General features: G+C 38.6%; 1 protein-coding gene across 9 annotated transcripts in view; it reads right to left on the minus strand.

The window, feature by feature from the left end:
- The window catches only part of MAST2 (microtubule associated serine/threonine kinase 2), a 192,297-nt gene that overhangs the window by 73,082 nt on the left and 100,072 nt on the right, over positions 1-19,143 (minus strand). Inside the window, exon 1 of one of the 9 annotated variants that reach the window (XM_017824611.1) lies at positions 12,709-12,985. The exons of the other annotated variants lie outside the window; for them this stretch is intronic. Within the exon in view, the coding sequence (XP_017680100.1) occupies positions 12,709-12,782 (74 nt within the window). The 5' untranslated portion in view covers positions 12,783-12,985. Of the gene's footprint in view, positions 1-12,708; positions 12,986-19,143 lie in introns of those variants that run through there. 9 annotated transcript variants of the gene reach the window in all.

A 19,143-nucleotide genomic window follows, 5' to 3' on the forward strand; every position in this document is an offset into this window, starting at 1 on the left:
TCCTAAAATGTAATATCACCTAACCAAACTTCACCAGATTCTCCTCTGATGTTACAGAAGTTTGGTTTCAGTTGATTTGCTTTACAAAGAATTCTTTACAAGAAACAGACATTTTGGAAATGAAAATAAGTATTTAAAATTTTTATTCACAATGGCAGAAAATTTACAAAATCCAAAATCTGCATGTCAATGAATGCACCAGCTGCGCAGAAATGTTAACTAGATGTGGAAGTTATTGTCTTAATTATAGTAATTCAAAGATGGAAGCAATTTTGTAAGCTTTAGCACTACCAACAACAGGGATAATTAGTTCTCAAAAATAGAAAAGTAAGCATCTGGTTCAAGTGATTTCTTCTTTTTTTTTTTCCACATTCAAGAACAGTTTAAAAGTTATTCATCCTGGAATAACTGGGGGGGAAAAAGTGTTATTATTCATGGTGTAGGTTTGGTGGTTTGTACATTTCTACAACAAACACTTACTTAGTCATAAAGAAATACACTTAAACGTGAAGGATGGAAGTACAAGTTCAACAAGTAACTTTAAGATTGAAGACAGAGTCTCCACCACAACAGACACAGAACTATCTTCTTCCCAGCATCACCCAGGAAAACTGCAATTATTTCCTGTCATTAAATTCCCATGAGCAAGGAAACATCCTGAATTTGGATCCCTTCCTGGTTACCTTGTTCAGACTAATTAACTGAGGAGCCTTTTTCCAGCGCATTTCTAGACAGTCTTTCCCTGCCATTCATTTCTGCATAAGGTCAATCCCCAACTCCCCTGACCTTGAGACTGGAATGCAGTATTCCTGTTTTGTCCACCTAACTGAAGAGCTTCAAACAAGATCGAACTCTGGAACCTAAAGGAATTTAACCTTAAGGAAAAATAACAATAAAAGCCAACTTTTTGGTTGGTTCAAGTACAGGATCCTCTTCCACAAGAAGCTTTCATGGAGTAGTTACTACAGCCACAGAAACAGATGCAAGTTGTTAAGCAAGCCAGGCTCTACTCAAATTTGCATTGCCCGTTCTTTTGAAGCTCATGAGACAAAACAAACTGGTAAAAAATTATATTTTTTTATAATTGAACATTTTGCTCGGAGATTTCTGGCTTGCTGCAGGTGACATTTGTGCCAAGGTGCTGCAGACTCACTCTGCGTTCAGGGATGCTTGTTCCATGGAGGATGAAAAGCTTCATCCCCCTCCCTCCTTTTTTTTGATGCCTGTTCCATATTATTAATTCAAATACATGCAATGTGTGAGCTGCTTCAGAGGAAGACATTTTACACAGTCACCTATGAGGTCTGGGAAAGTCTTCTTGGAAAGCAAAGATGACTTCATTTTGCCTTGAAACAAGTGAAAAGTCCTGGTTGAAGCCTTTTCCTTCTGCACTACAGTAAGATGGATGCTAAGGGGTGTTCCCATGCCTTATGCTGGTACCAGTAAATTTGAGTCAATGTGCAGATGGCTGTAGAAAAGTGTGAATTCTGTGAGACGAGGAGCACAGAGGTAAAAGATGCAGTCAACTTGTGAAGTGTGGGCTGCACTTCTGTACAGATATCCAAAGAGAAAATGGGGGTAAAACACATGAACAACATCTTTTTTCATGCTAACAAACAGTAACAAGGAGTGGAGCAATGCAAGACTTACAAAGCAAGGAGTAAATTGGATGCAGACTGGTTCTTTTGTTTTAAGCAAGATTAACATCTCACTACTTAGGAATTAACTTATTGTATGAAAGACCATTTTCCTTTCATCTAAAACAAGCTGTATGTTAGATAAACCCTTCTGCTTCATTTAGAGCTCAAATTGAAGCAGCAGCAGCATCTCAAGCTAAGAAATTACAAAAGAAAAGGGTAAAATTTCCAGTGAACACCAAATTTATGTCTAATTTGCCTAATGTTTGAGGCTGGTGCACACCTGCTTGCACCACGCTGTATAGTTCAGACCTTTTGCATTATTAACAACATAGGAACAACTCTGCAAAGGCAAACAAAATGAGATGTCACAACAAATTACAGTGAGTGGTACAGCCATTCTCAACTACATGAAGCCACTTTTATAGCCACTTTTATTCCTAAATATTCCTCCCTCCAAAGCCTATCTTTGTTCTAGTATGAAAGAAAAAAAGAAAGAAAAAAAATGTCTGATTATGGAAGAGAGACCCCAGAATAAATATAAACACTATTTAAGGGGTAAAAACATAGAATGACCTTCTCAAGCATTCCTATCTCCTGCTTCAGCTCTGTTATGCATTATACTGCCATGAAGTTACATCACAGAATGTGAATGGATGATTTAATGAAAGCTAAGCTTAACCGCACACTTTCATTTCTCATTTCCTCCAAATCTATTATTAAATGCTTCACGTAGCATAGCTGCTTTTTAAATAAGTCTCTACTTGGCAATTCTCACAGAAGACAGTTCGTCATAAGTCTTTTCCTCCAAAAAAATCCAAGCAAACAAATTCCAGAATGAAATGACAAAATGATTTTATATTGTTTCAAATCTTCTAACCATGCAGAGTACAATTATATGCAGGTGTGCAATATAACAAACACAGTCTAAACACTCTCCCCAAAGATGGATCCAGAAAACTAAGCAAATGGGCTGAAAATGAAAATAAAGTTTTCCAGGTTTAATATAAATCTTGCATAAAATAATACGAAAAGTCGTTTGGTTGCTTTGTAGCACACAATGTGAACAATTTTCTTCATTTTGTTTCAGGGCATTTTCTTAGTTTAAGAATCAAAAAATGTTACAAATTAGCTCGTTATCAGCTACCTGCAGTTCCAAATCTCAGCATGAGGACAAATTACTGATCTAATTTTAAATCTCTTCTAACATTTTAGAAATAAAATCCAAATCAGACTGTCAGGGGCGTTGCCTTTGCTGCACAGATTTTCACACAATCGAACAGAGTAATAACCAGGGCGGGAACATTCTGAATATAAACAGGACTAGTATGTTTGCAATTGAATTATTTGCCAAATTTTAAGAATATCTATTCCGAAGGTGCTCTCATCAACAGAGCAAAACCTTTCCAGTGGAGCTAAGATTCATCCTTCCAACAACAGAGACTAACAATAACAATCCTACTGAAGAGGTTCAGGGTTTATGCTCGCTTGGCAGAACGTTACACTTGTGATATGCTTTCCAACAGCTGGAACTACAGCTCTCCTTTGGCTCTCAGTCAAGTGCTGGGCCATGCTTCCATCCCTGGTGCCTCTGATATTTTGCAGGTGAGCCTTATTTACTGCCATCCTCAGCTCCCCAAGGGGCAAGATGGACATCAACTTTCTTAAGAACCTCCAGCATATTTAACTTGCAAGCATATTTAACTCTAATCCAGTAGATTAGAGTACAGAAAACCCTGAACAGAACATAGACCACATCTGGACAAGTGTGCCAGAAGGGCAGACAACAGGGAGAGGATGCTGTTAGACAGTAAATCTGCTCCTTGGGTCCTCATCTGCAACCAATTCATCAACATTTTAGGTAGCTTCATGTAAAATCACCATCCCTCAGTTTTTCAGTTATACACCCCTTTTGACAGAAAGGCTTTCTGGATATTTTGAATTTATCTAGAGGGACAAAAATATCTGACTTCTAAGAAAAAAAAAAAAAACACCAAGGTAACCTGCAACATATCATACTTTGCACCACAGATACATCAACGCTCTCACCCCTTCTACCTTTTTGACCCAGGCACTGCCCTAACCTTTGCTGCTATGAGAACCATGTTCTTTTATCTTACCAGGGTTGCCATTCCCCCTTTTTTAATTTTGAAGAGTTTCAATATATTAAAAAATATTAATTGAACAGGTAAACAGTTCTCAAGTGCATTCCCAACAGCAAAGCGTAGTAGATAATAAAAGAGCTCCACAAAATCAGTCTCAACCTACCTACCTTACAATGATCATTTAAATTTATACTTTTGCTTCTAGCTTGAGAGGTGAGAATGTGCTGTTTTCATTAACAAGACCCTCCCCTTTCTAAAGCAATAATGTTTTCCAACTCTTAGCAGCTTCTTACCAAATTAAACCAACAGAAACAAAATCAACATCAACTTAACAAAATTTCTTTTTAAAGAGAGGATAATTCTAAAAGACTGTCCAATGAAGAAAAGTTCATTTTTAAAAGAGGGGAAAACCATTTTCCTTTGAAAGTGTTAAAATATGGACTTCAAACAGAAGAACTGAAAACAATTTGCGGCTCATTATATTTGCACACACATGAAGATGGGACAAAAATCTTCAAAAATGTCTCTAAAAAATAGCAGCAGAGCATGAGTGTGCTAAGGTAGGCTGATGATAGGCCAATGGACATACTAGGAAAATATCCAGGCTTAAGAAAATTGTAATCTCAGCAAGCAGGATACAAAACTTTTGACATTTGTCCAGGACTAAGACGCCTTAGGCAGGAACGTGCCATGCTCTGCCTGCCTGGACTCAAACAGGGCTGAGCAGAGCAGTTTCCTACCAGAGCAAGACAAAGGTGAGACGTGTGTGCTTTAATTCAAAACAGACACAGAAAGAGAAAAGATATTGCTCCCTGCAGTTTATTCCCTTCAGCTATGGAAAAAAAAAAATGCTGCTTGGGACACTTCTAATCAATACACTCACTCATTGAATGGCAGAGAGGGAAAGAAGGCTACCTAGGTAAGGCTTGGCTCTGAATGTCAAAGAAGGGAACAGGAGCTGAAGTTCTGTGGACATTGAAAATGCTCAGTGTAGCAAGTAAGTAAAACTGGTATAAATTCATGTGCTGTAAGTCAGGTATTCAGTTATGTGGTCCTCACTCATTTATAGAGACAGGACTGTCAATAAACCACTGTCTCGGATAAAAACAGCATACTTAAAAAGACATGGAAAAAATTATTTACAAAAATACATTAGATAACTATACTGGAGTATATATCAGATCAAATAAGCTGACTACTAAAATAATAAGAACATAGACCTGTAGAAGGCGTTTCACGTTAATGGAGAAGGAAAACCACAAAAGGCAGGAGAAGAGGGGGAGGTCCAGGGTGCAGATCCTGCCCTGGCACAAAGAGCAGCCCTCAGATCCCCAGCATGGGGAAGTTTCTGGAACAATCAAGCCTGATTACATGTTAAACCTCATTCTTTTGTGTAAAGCCTACTTGCTATCTGAGCCAAATGTTCATTACCCAAACAGCCATCAATTTTTCATACAAGGACGGCTGTTCCAGTTTAATAACTATTACAAACGTGTACTACAAATAGATACACACACAGAGTTTTGAAATTTTAGTGGGCTGAAGCTGGAACAATCATTCACAGAATGAAGCAGAAGAAAAACACAAACATTAGAAGCCACAAGCTGACAGCTAAACCTTGCTGCAGTACATCCAAAGGGCAAAGCAGTTCACCATCACCTATGGAAGTGTACTTTTTTCAAGAGCTATTCTACTTTAAAAGGTTGAAAAGTAAAATCAAAATCAATTCCACATACAGTAAGATGGTAGAGAGCAGTAAGTACAAGTACATGAATGTATCTAAAATAAATGGATGGTAGCAGTGATAACAAAATTAAATCATAGAAGAAATCAGGAAAAAAACCTAAAACCTAATAAAATGAGAGCCATAATTTACACAGGTTTTAAAAAAGGCAGATATTTAATAAATGTACCTCATCTAAAATTGGATCAGAATGCAAATGAAGAAACTGCTAAAAGCTTTTTGAGTGCTTTATTTACTTAGTCATAACTACAGGAACTAAGAACAGGTAAGCACTATTTTCACAAATTATGTCTAACAAACTTTAGCACAAACTCACAAGCACAGGTAAACACAGCCCCAATTTTCTCTGATAAAAAGCAGAGAAAGGTAGGACTGTTCAATAACAATAGCCTATTTCTGTATAAGTAAAAGACTGTTGTAAAATACACTTCTGGGAGTTGAGTATTGCCACATCCCAGCTTTCCCGCCATACCAGTTACTTTCTACCACAAAGTCTTAAACCAGCATGAAACCAAATGAGACCCACAAAAATTGCAGAGCATACACAAATGAAGACACAGAGGAAGACAAATGCAAACACTAACAGAAAGTCAGGTATTCAAACAGCAATCATGCTTAATTTAAATTAAGTCTGCTAATTGTAACACACTAATTTACCATGCAATCAAGACTGGAACAAAATTAAAGGACAGGAAAACGCACAATATACTGGAAATAAGGCATTTCAAATGCCACCGCAGGATTTGAGGTAGTTTCCTTAGAGAACAAAGATTCAGGGAAGGACTGTTCTCATATGTGCTTGCAGAAGATTTTAATCTACAGAGGCTGACATTGCTTTGAGCCCTGGCAGCTCTCCTGTGGCACATGCTCACTGGCAGTGTCGTGTGACACCAAAAGTAACTCCTTCAGCATCAGACAAAACACGTGAGGTGACGTTTACATCTTCTATTAATTCTGAAGTAGTTTAAATTACATGCTTAGCACTACACAAACACAGCAGGCAGTAATGGATATGAAGAGACTCGAAGAAGCATCATACCACTGTATAAGCATAACGTTTGCTTAGATATTCAATACATGACTAAGCTTTGTCCTCATATAAAATACGATAGTCAAGCACCAACTCCTCAAACTCGAGGCATTTTTGTGGAAAAGATGGTGATTCATTAAGCTGACAATCTCGAAACATGTCCAAATTACTGCACAGCATTGCCTAAAACTATAGCCAAGAGAAACTGGTATCAGGAGTCTTGGATTTCACTTTTGGCACAAGGACTCCCCTGTACAGGACTAGTAAGCATCCCCCTTCTGAATCTCAGTTCTCTGGACCCTTCCATCTTCAGGTGACATAGAACCAAAAGCAAACACGCCAGAACAGTCTTTAAAACTAAATTTTTAAGAGGCTTGGAATAAACTATAACATTTCACTACAGAAGTGCATATTATTTTATCTGCACTAAAAATCTCCTCTAAAGAACACTTAGGTATTACTCTGTAGTCCTCAAAATAATAGGAAAAAAAAGAAGATAACTGGGCTATAGAGTGAGAAAAACTATTCGGGGATTATCTGATAATTAGCTACAAATGTAGAATCAAATCAAAAGCATTTTCCTTAATGCTTTGATATTTGCTTGCTCGATATGGTAACTGAGATGGTGTCCAAAATGTTCAGCACCAGACCGAAAGCTAAGTCATTTGTCTCCAGGTAGGTGTATGGGATAGGAGATGATATACCATATATTGTATATCTTAAATAAGGTCTGCTGCTTATAAAAACCATTTTGCTCTAAGGTGTACAGCTCGTTGTCAACATCAGCATTCAGCTGCCAGTAAAATAACGGGAATCCCAAGTGCACCAGAGAACACGTCTCTTAGTTTGCTCCTCACCACAACTCCACACCTCTTCAAAGAACAAGGGCCTGCAAAGATTAATGTCACAGCATGGGCAGAGCCATCCCACAGCTTTAAACTGATGGGTGCTCAGATTTAAAAGGCACTTGTCAGAGACAAACAACAGTTGAAATAAGCAGATGCACAGACTTTGTAAGGATTCCAAAACCCAAATGTGTCGACTTCAATTAAACACAAGAACTGCACATTTTCAGGCCAAACACGTGCCAGTATGTACTCTTTCTGCCTTACTTTCCATAGTAGCACTGATCTCATCCAAATGTCCTCTGTGAACTTCAGAATCTCCCTTCTCATACCTCTGCTGAAACCAGCCTCTTTTCCCAATATTTCATTTAGCTTACTTAGAACATCAGTGTAAAATTATCTTATATTCAGCTGTCTCTTTCATGTGAAGGATCCAAATAATTCATGAAATCGTCCACAATTTGTGTGTTGCTTCATTTCCTCCCCACAAAGGTTTTGACTTGAAAAACTGGTTTGTCCTGGGCAATAGCCAAATGTTCATACAAGAGAGTTTCGATCGGAACAAAGAGCTTTCAGGGCTTAAAACTTCGGCGTTAACCCTGTAGGACCCTTTCTTTGGGTTTTAGCCTAGCAGGGAAAGAGCCAACAGTATTCAAAATTAGTATAAAACATGATTTCCACAGAATCCCAAATAAAGTAGAAATTACCAGCAATCCAGGTGGATTGCCTAAATCATTACAAATATTTTGGGATATCAGGAAGACCTCTCTTCCAGTCGTTGGACCAGTCTCTTTCATTGTATTTAAGTAGTGCAAATGTCCTGTAATGGAAAGTGTATTGGAAGCTCCCCAAAACTCATCCATTAGTGAGCAAAACACCCATTAAGTTTCCATGCAATCCAACAGACTATTCTCATAGAGAGTTTTTCAGAAGATAAGGTAGAAATTTTTTCTCCCCCAAGCTGTGCTTTTGTCCTAAAGCCATACTGAAATACTAGCACAAGCAATTTGAATGAAATTTCCTCTCCAATTATGAGTGTCGGGAGGTCATTTAATATGCTGAGCTAGGTAAAAAAATTGAGCTAAGTATTATCGAAAGCATCAGATTTCCAGGTTTTTCACATCCTTCCCAACATAAGGGAAACATTTCTCATGTTATTCATTTGAGCAAGGAAATGTGTGGCGTGACAGCTGTCACTTTAAAGTTAATTATAGTATAGACTCACATTTTTACCATTAGCTTTATGTTACCACAAAAAAGTAAGTATTCTGCTAGCATCAAACTAATTGTTTTTCTTCAAAGTGACAATGTATATATATGGAGGAGGTGGCATCCTTCTGACATACAGCTTTTAATGTCAATCTAGATGAATCAGCATAAAGAGACACTGAATACATTTGGAAGGATATGTATGGACTCAATTGTCTAACATGGCCCTGTTATGGCAGCAGCAAAGTTTCCACAAATGCACCATTTACAGGTTCCTGGCCGTCTGATTATTTCCTACTCACTCGTTTACATCCCAGTGAAAGGTGGTTTCTCTTATTGTTTGTGAATATTTCAATAATGAACAGTATTTTTCTTAGTTACCAAGGAACTGTTTATAATGAAATACAATGATTTCCATGGAATCACCAATTTTAGAGGGGTCTTGCTACTGAAAGATTGCTTTACATTTTATGGGTACTTAATTCTTGTGGTTTTAACAAATTACTGATGCTCTTTCACTGAAAGGAGATGAAGAAAGAGAATTAGAGCATCAATGGCAGCAAATCCAACATGCCCTTCTTCTCAAAAATCCACCTTTGTCATCCTCCAGAATTACCTTTCAAGTCAGTTCAACACACGAATCTCCCTCGTCTTAACTTTGCAAAGAGAAAGTCACTAAACAAAATAAAATTATTAAAACCCATAGTCACTGCCTGTACCACCCAGAGAGGATTAAAAAGAAAAAAGGAGGAAACGCTAGAAATCAGCACTCAGTCAGTTTTACAAGACCAACAAACACCCACTTGCACAATTCTACAGCACTGTTATTATCAAATTGCAAGAGTAAATTCAAGATACACCCAAAGTGCAAAGAAACTAAAGGACTTCAAACCAGACACATTTAATTTAAATACTACAGAATTATGCTTTATCTTTCCATAACCTAATTTCAGTAGGCAATGCCTCAGTACAGCTGATATCAGAATACCAGCCCCACATGCCCTTTGAACTGAAGAGTTCTCATATTTCCTCTATAGTTCAAACTCATAAATATTTATACAGAACCAGTTTGACAGGTAAATCTGATTTATGCCTATGTCACCCCTCCCATGAGAAACTTATGTATTTACAGTTTGCTCTTGACTCTCTCTATCCTTCCGGGAATATGTTCAAGAAGAAACAATCCAGCCACTTTGACCGGAGGAGCAGATGGTTCACTTTTACAGCGCCATTAGCTGCGGCGAGAATCCCACCAGCTGCACGAGAGAGCTCATTTCAACAAAATGTACTGAGGAGAAAGAGGAGTCCCTCCCATTTGCCTCCTAATGTAGGAAAAGCCATATGGGAGTCAAGCCCTTTAGGATTTTTTAGTACATATCAGAAGCCATTAGAGAGAAATGTGCCGTAGCTCAGGAGTCAAAATACCACCAGTAACCCTTTCTTGCAATGAGAAACCAAATTAAAACTGAGAGAAATCAAAGGTGGAGAAGCCCAGAATTAAGAACACACGAGCCATCGCAAACGCAGTAGGATTGTACAGAAGTTCTACAAACAGAGCAGACGAAAATGGTATTAAATATTTGACAGAGCAAAAAATTCTCTGGTGCTAAACACGCCCAAGATTGCCAAGGTACAGAAGAAATTGAAATTGCAATCATCGTTTTTAAAAGGAGGGAGTGTACTAAGTGAACATTATGCTTTCAAAGGGGGCCAATTAGAAACAGAAAAATATTTATTCCTTTAGTAATACAGTACTTCACTCCAAGCGCCCAGATGCCACGATCCTGAGAACATTAGTGCCCAGAAACGCCCAGGTCATGGCCCTGCAATGCACTTACATGAACAGTGACCACTCTCACAGCCCAGATACTCTCAGGAGCAAAGTTACTCCGTACAGGTACACACAGTTTCAGGACCTACACTCTGGCAAGAATCACAACACCACAGAGTATTATCTGAAGTAGCTGATTTATCACAATACTCATAAGACCAGCCCAACCTGCCCACCCATCTCCCGCAAGACAGCAGGCAAAGAGCTGGCAGGCCGCCAGCCCAGCACGGCAGAAGGTGATATTCCCAGCAAACTGTCACACATTCTCAAATATTTCATTTCTAAGGCTGGCTGAAGGCTGCGGTTTCCATCCTGTGCAAAATAGGATTTCCACCACATGACTTCGTGCAGCAGCTCTCTGCTCTGCCTCCTCATAGTGCTGTTTGATCATTTTGAAATACCTAATACTCGTTTATGTGATTAAATCAATAAGAAGTCATCTCTTTTCCATTAAGATGCCCAGCGGATTTACAGATCAATTTCTTTCTTTTTGTACTTGAACCACTAACAAATAAATGGAATTGTAAATTTTGAGTAGGAGTTTTCTGACAAAATATTGCACATGAAACCTTGTTAGTATCTCTCAAATTGCTTGGGTCTTTGATGTCTAATTTTAAATTCAAAATGGCACATTAACAAGGTACTGGAAAATAAAGATAGTTTATTTTTGTTATGAGAAACACTGCAGGTGTCCACTCTGTTCGGAAGATCATTATTGTTGAATTTTCAAAAAATACTACCTTTGGGCACAATGGACACCACCTAGAGCTTTAGAAAACAGAAGTTCTCCAAGTAGGAGCAATAAATGGATCCAGAAACTGCAGGTCTGAAACAAGTTATTTTTTTTATGCAAGTGTCCTCTCTCACCTGCCCCAAACCAGCTCCTGCCCTCCACCCGGCTCTCACAGTGAGCCAGGTCCCACTACCCCACGCTGCTCCTGTGCTCACTGGTTGGTGGCCAAGCAGCACCTGAAAGCCGAGTCCAACCTACCTTATCCTTTGGAAATGGAGGGACAGGACAATAATTTGCCTCCCTTTCCTCTGCTCAGACAAAATCAAGAAATCTTTAAGAAAATACTGAGCTTTATCTCTGCCACTTCTGTTCCTCCATCAAACTACTGCTGCAACTGCTCAATGGGTGTGAAAGTTACTGCTTGGAGCAGAGAGATCAACACACAACCTGAATCTCAAGGAGCTCTTTTCCTTTAAAAAACAGGCTAAAGACAATTTTGAAAAGAATAACACTGCTAATGCATTTCGTGGCAACTAAGATCTCCATTTATTTACAAAATCTTTCATCATTGCCACTAAAATTTCTAAAAATCGCTGTCAGCACAGTACACAACTTGAATAAAATTTAACACAGATGTGGAATAACAACAGGAAATGAAGAGCCCACCAAAATATTACTATGTAGAAGCTACAACTCTCTAAAAAAGACTAATATCTTTTCTGATAGCTGATGAACAAAATTCACCCTAAAAATCAGGTCAAATCTTATATTCTGAGTCTTACATATATCATTAACCGTAGGAACAAACCAATTGCTGAGAAATTCTGATACCAGCTACAACTATTTATTCATAAATCTGAATATACTGCTTTAGTCAGGATTAACTGCCTACCAGTCTCACCAGTAAGTTTTCAGGCTCCATACGTTAAGCTCCACAGAGCACCTGATGAGCAATAATTATGTTGATATTTCCCAGCCTTCAAGGGACACCCCTGTACCGCATCAGATCCAATACCATTCATTAGTTTACACACTTCAATGTGATTTTATCAAAATCCAGAGAGCAGTGTAAATACAAACACCCATCCTATTAACTACTACATGAACATATTTACATCTCCAAGAAAAAAATACGCTAAATGTATTAAAGATTATTTAAAATTTAAGCCTATGCATATCTCCATGAAAGACTGTAAGTCCTATAAGTCAAAATATTTGCAAGCCCTGCACAGTGCTGCCTATATCATCATAATACTGTTTTGCTACTTCGAATAATAAAGCAGCTCGCTCCCAGTAAGCATCTATCCATCATTTTGCAAAAACAAACCCCTTCTCACATTCACATACTGTGAGAAGGAACAATGCATTTAAATAAATACCTTTAAAAAGAACGATCAGTGGATCTGCACAGTATGATTTTTACAATGAACACATTTACAAATCGTTAAGAAATTAGGAAATCGTATCTAACGTACTAGGAATATGATTCAGTCTGTTAAAACAGAAGAAAACAGTATTAAAACAAGCAGCTTAGAAAAACATCGTAAGAATTACTCGCAAAATCCTTAGATTACCTTTTGGATCGCCTCAACATGCTGGTAGCAGGCAGAGAGAAATTGGACAGCACTGTCCAAAAGGAGTCAGACATGATCTTTAAAAGCTTTCATTGCTGGGAAAATACAGCACAATCAAGCCACTAGCAATAAATAAGGAACTAAATAATACCAGTGACAGAGCCAATGCAAATTCCCTGTAGACCTTGCAAGCTGTTCCATTAATGTGAGACAGGCAGGCAAGCGTACATATTGCTGCTGTTTCCACTGCCTCTGTTTTCTCCCGGCTCCATCCCTGCCTCCCTCCCTCCACCTTAGGAGGCAGTGCAAAATGAGATATTTATTCTCTTCGTAATGTGCACACTTTAAACCTGGAGTTTGATGACTACACAGCATATGTGCTTTATATATATCTCTCTGTGTTCATCTAATTACAATCAAAATATTTTTGATATTTTCAAAACCATAACTGGGTGCTGTTTGCGATCCTGAATAACAGAGGGGTTTTTAAGGCTGTGTCTGCACAGAGAGCACCACTGACTGCCTAGTTTGTGTTTTTATTCTGACATGGTGGCCCTTCTGTTTCCTAACTACACGAGGCACATCAGGGACATTTTCCTTATTTTTTTAATTAATCTTCCATCTTTAAACAAATCCCATATTTTATCTTTAGTAACCCAAGCTGATTTTTAATTAAAAAAGAAAAAGAGTCCAATGCCTCCTAAGATCAGTTTAAAAACAGAAATCCATTCCCCTCCTGAAATCAGCCGCACCACAACCACGTCAGTCACAGTAAACACAAACTCCTACGTAGCACCTGGTGCCCACAATACAACTCAACCAGCTGAATTCTGACAAAAAAATGCAAGTGATGCAAGTGGCACTTTTGTGATGCACATCAGAGGTTTCCCACACACCCCCCTTGCACATCAGCTACAAGTTCACCGTTCCCCTTTGTGCCTGTAGAAGCCTCTTGCCATGTTTTTGCTTTTTCCGGGGTCTAAACAAAACCTCGCTGGAGCTCCCTTTTTTCCCCCCCTTTTTAAATTTCAATATGCAATCCATTTTCTTTCTATTGTGGCTTTTTTAAGCACTTCTGCCAGTAGGAAAGCTAATGATGTTCTCATATTTCAGCCTTCTTGAGTGGCTTTTTATCACAAACATGAGAAAGATGACAATCAACAGCTGGCGCGGCCTTCCATGCACAATACAGCCCTTAAAACATGCACAGAAAAATGTCTGGGAGAAAGAAATCCCAGTAGGCTCGCTCTAGCTTTCCACGGAATCACACAGAGGAATTAGATGGTCTTCATAATTTTCCATTAAATAATGGCACATTTTTAATAGATACGTTTATCAGGAATCGCAGTATCTGATGGAGCAAAGGATGCCCTTCCATCTGGGCTTCAAAACAGGGAAATGGGATTTCTGGAATCTCTGCTCATCTCTTCTAGTGCTTTTAAACATTTTTATGAAATTAATCTAAGTCATACAGTGGGTTTGATTTCACAAAGTTAATTTAGAGTACAACTGAACCAAACTGTGCCACTGTCTACCACTGATGTGAAAGAATAAACGCATTCATTTTTGTGTGCACATAATAACATATGCCAATCAAGTAGAAACTGAAGACTAGCATTTTGGAATTATATTCAGGATATTATGTGACCTTCCAATTCCAATAAACTCTGGTTTTGAAAAGGTATGAAAATTTTACTCTGTCAGCTAAAACATGAATTGAAATTGCCAGGCAATAATGGTGGAAAAAAAGTGGTCAGTTAACTAACAAAATAAACCCATCACAACAAAAATAAATTCTTGACTGTTTATGGTTAACAAATAAGATCACAATCAGCTAAAGCCCCTAAATCTGTATTCATCATGCTTTTTTCAAAAGTGATTGAAAACTCAGTAGTGGAAGGCGTATCACTCATAGTATCACCGTACTCAGCAGCAGCAGCACTTTCACATCTCTTGGAGGAAGGACATAAAAAGGAGAAGCCATTTTAGGAGAACACTTCATGGGCATCAGTGACTGACAGTCCCACAGCAACATTAATCCAGCCAAACCCTCTCCGTCCTCTGCTGTTCCTGGGGAACACAGGGCACCCCCAGCAGGGAAGGGAATGGGGTGTTTGCTATCCCCAGAAACCCATCTGTCCGCCCAACTCCCCATTTAACACCATTCTGCAGAGCTTTTACCCAAGAACTGCAAAAAGCACTTTGGGAATTATATAACACTGGGTCAAAAGCAGCAGAAATTTTTTAACACTTTATAGTCCTGCTTTTCAAAATGCCCGTTCCATATGCCAGTAATGAACTCCGATCTTGCAAATCAGCACCTGCAAAGTGCTCATCTTGGGACCATCCCCAAATTTTAAGTCCAGAGAAGTTCAGAGTACCCCAAAAAAATGCGAAGATGCCACATTTAGAGATGCAGTGTTTTTGCTAGAAAAACAGAAGAACACAATGAAACTGTCAAAAAGCTTTTAAAGTAATATGACAGTGTCAACATTTGCAGACTTCTCTTTAGTTGTAACAAATGTACGAAGCATAAGGATTTTCTCACATCTACAACGACAAATGAAATCCTTCGAAGGAACTATATTACTGTCTCTGCACAATAAGCAAAACATTTTGCAAAATTTGGACCAGAGACTTCTCAGTAATTCAAAAATATATCCTCCTGCATATGAAAAAGCATGTCAACAGCACGCTCACACAAATAGGTTATGAGATGAGTCTTCTATTTTATTTAACTCATAATAACATTAAGACATATTAATATGTCTTTGTGAATTCCAGACCCTGAGGTATTCCAAGACTGAAGAAACCTCTTCTCTTATAAAATTCTTCCACTCGTCTTTCAGGATATTTAGTGTCCATCAGTCTTCCTAATGCACCTTCTCCACTTCATGCCCAACTTGTCCTCAGAAGAGACCACCTGCAGAACATTCCGGCAGCTCCTGTGATGATGGAGTATTTCTCTGTCAGCCAAATGTACAGTTTCCAGGGCCCTCCTAATGACACCACATCCACTGGACAGTTATAAATAGTCAATGTCAATGACTTCCCCGATTTCTCATCTTTACCATTATCAAAGTAGGACATTAATTAAGCCTGACATTAAATGAGAATGCAATTAGGCAAACAGTCCACATGAAACTCATTGCTTTCTGGACTTTTTTCATAGCAGCCACATTCATCATTAAATAAATTCCCTAGGTATAAGACCATCTTCTTTTAAATAAAATCTGTCATTTTAAAAGTAAGCTGAACTCCCTGAAAAGTCTGAAGTAGTACCAAGCAGATCAATGAGGTAATTTTGAAAAAGAATATCCCAAAGGTCAAAACTCATGACTGACTACATTTTAAGTTGACCAGATATCATGTAAAGTCTCCAAAATATTGACTATATTTTTAAATACTTCAAACAGGATGAACCATGTAGTAGTCCAGTAGTTTTCAAGTGAAGATGACTTTCATGAGTCACATTATGGTAAATGAAAGCTTATAATGGAAACCAGTTAAAATACTAATTGGGAAAAACCTACCTATTCCTAAATAACCATGATACTTTCAGACTTAACTTTTTTAAATAGTCATTAACCTCAAAGCTACAGATTACTTATTAGAAATATCCAGAAATCAAAACAATTTTGCTAGCAAAACTAAATTGTTTGGAAAGTCACAAAAAAGAAGACACATTCTATAAAAAGCATACTGATTTTATTTTAAACTTTAAATTGTATGCCCAACAAGCACAGAAAATTATTCTACTATAAGTAAGCCTAAGTTAACACAGGTGAAGAGATACCTGCCCTGTATCACCTACTATACAGTGAAAAGGTGTAAAAACTCCAGCAGGAAACTTTGTTCTTTCAATAAAAAGAAAGGAGAAAAGTTCTTCCTTTCGGCTTCCCCAAAAAAAAAAAAAAAAAAAAAAAAAAAAAAAGGAAGGTTCCTTTAAAAAAAAAATTACGTGGGAGATGTGTGTTGAGCTATTTGGGGCATCATTATTATTTGAACACTGACCTACGCAAATGAAGAACAGACTGTCTTTGAGCCGTCTGCAATCACAGGACATGGAAGTAACAGTCTGACAGAAAACATTAAGTTGAATGTATCTTTAAGGTTCACTTTTCTATCATTATTTTCCAGGTTATATAATCATAGATTTCTTCCTTTTTGGGCAGAAATCACCAAGCCACACATCATCCCCCCCCGAACTAAAGAGCCATGCTCTTTTACTACAGTGGCTCATTCAGATTTCAATGGCCCTGTATAAAAGGTCTCCCAAAGACATATTCATATAAGATTAAACTAAGAGCTGGTGGCCAATGTTTTTTGGGGTGAAGAACAACCAAACTTCCCTCTGCTGTGAATTTCCTATGTAGGGAACATCCTAGTGACTGCACTAGTTTACCACTCAAAGGATCAGAAACATTTGCTGAAGTAGCTGTCAGGCACTGCACACCCCAACACCTGCACAAGAGCTGCCAGCTTCTCATGTAACTTTAATTGGGCACAGTTACTGAACTAACAGGGGTTGCCATCCTAGCAGGCAGCCTGAAATGGTATCTAATGCACTACAGTATCACTGCACAGTTAAGCATAAGCAACTGCTCTGATTTCAGTGTAAAACAACTCTGTCACAAAGTCGTACTCACTCAGATACACAGGATGCCAACTACAGCTCTCTCATCACAAATTAGTATTTTCTAAGTGAAAGCACTACTAAACAGTGATAAGAAGTGAGCAGTACTAAAATTGGGTCTCAAATCCCATGAATACTTAATAAGAAAGATTCTTTCTTTGTATTTCTATTTACAAAAATATCACTTCTTAGCATGCTAATATTCCATGCAACACTATTCATTCCAAGAAACATTAGTAAGATGTTTGGCAATTCCAATATAACATAAGCTTAACATTATTTCAAGCTCACAAAATTGACAATTGGGCTCAGACGCCATGGAAAGGTCAATTATCCTCTTTAAATAAGTTACTAGAACTTGCACTCTTTCCCTAGCCCTGCCTTCTTCATGTGCAATTCAAATGTCAGTTGTCCGATTTAATCAAATGTAACCTCCATATGTGATTAAAACGCCATGAAAATGAGAAATGTTATTTGAAAAATAACAATACTGAACATGAGATCTGAAAATGTCACTTCACGTTTACACAGAAGTCTTCTAACGTTTCATCCAAAATGTTGCTGAGGACACTCGGTAGCACTTGTGAGAAACACGGCATCAGAGTGCTGCCATAACCTCAACAACCTCATCCAAAGGTTTTCCCTCCTCTTCACTGGCAAAAAATTATCCAAAGGAAAACACAGATTGAGCCCCCTCTTGCCACCGTAGCATTTCCTCATCTTTGCCATGTATTATTTATCCCAGTGCACTTAAAACTTCCTTTCCAACCTGCAATCCAGTGTTAATGAATTCACTGTGCAACTGCATTTGCAAACAGGAAGATAACCTAATCTCTTCTCCTGCCACTCCAACCTGCAGCAGCCTCTCCATGAACAAGGACAGCACTTCAGCAGCTTCAGCTCTTTCCAGAATTCTTCCACCTCTGGCTCCTGGCACTGGAGTAACACAACCAGGCCAATATTAATTCTCCTGTAACATGGGGTCTGTGTAAACCCCAAAGAGCTGTAACACACAGTCCTTGACAGACATGGTCCATAACCATTCCAACAAGACTGGCAGCAAAGCAGATTTGAAAAAGCAGGTTTATTCCCCCCCACCGTTTTACAGGAAAACTACAGTGCATAGCTTGAAGGACAAATTAAGGGTAAAAGCAGCAGCAAAGGCAGTCAGCAGACTTTGTGTCTTTGCAGGGAGTGAGGACTGAAGAAGAACTACCAGTGGATGTTTAAAACTAAACCAAGACAACACACAACTAATTCAGGTTAAATGAACAAAGCAAACAACAAAGAAAGGGAACCGAGCTGTATTTCAGGGGGTGAATTAGAGGGCTTTGAGTTACTCAGATCACAACTACCAGCTTGCAAAAGCAAAAAAAGGGGCTCCCCTCGTCTGTGCAAGACCACAAACCCCCAACAGCAGCCTATGCAGGGACTGTGCCAAGGATCACCATGGTGGCCCCAGGCTTGGGCACACGTGGTAAGCAGCAGAAGGGAGTGCTGTCACCTGCTTCACAGTGTATTACCCAGAAGACCAAATCAAGCCTGAACTCTAAAACAAGCTCTGGCATCTGATTTGTCTCTCAGTATAATTCAGGTTGTTTGCTCCAACCCAAATATCCGGTGCAGGACGTTCCACTCCACGGCTTGTTTCCTCGTTCCCTGGTTAATACACTTAGACTCAGCTGAAATGTTAAGGATATTGTAAAGCCCTTGCATTTACCATGGCTTTTCTGAGACAAAAAGCTTATTTTGTAGGATGTTGGCTAAGAAGAGTTATTCTGGGAGCAAGGGGAATGCTA

Source organism: Lepidothrix coronata, unplaced genomic scaffold, assembly GCF_001604755.1.
Source record: "Lepidothrix coronata isolate B3197 unplaced genomic scaffold, Lepidothrix_coronata-1.0 Scaffold112, whole genome shotgun sequence".
In the NCBI taxonomy this organism is placed as follows: domain Eukaryota; kingdom Metazoa; phylum Chordata; class Aves; order Passeriformes; family Pipridae; genus Lepidothrix; species Lepidothrix coronata.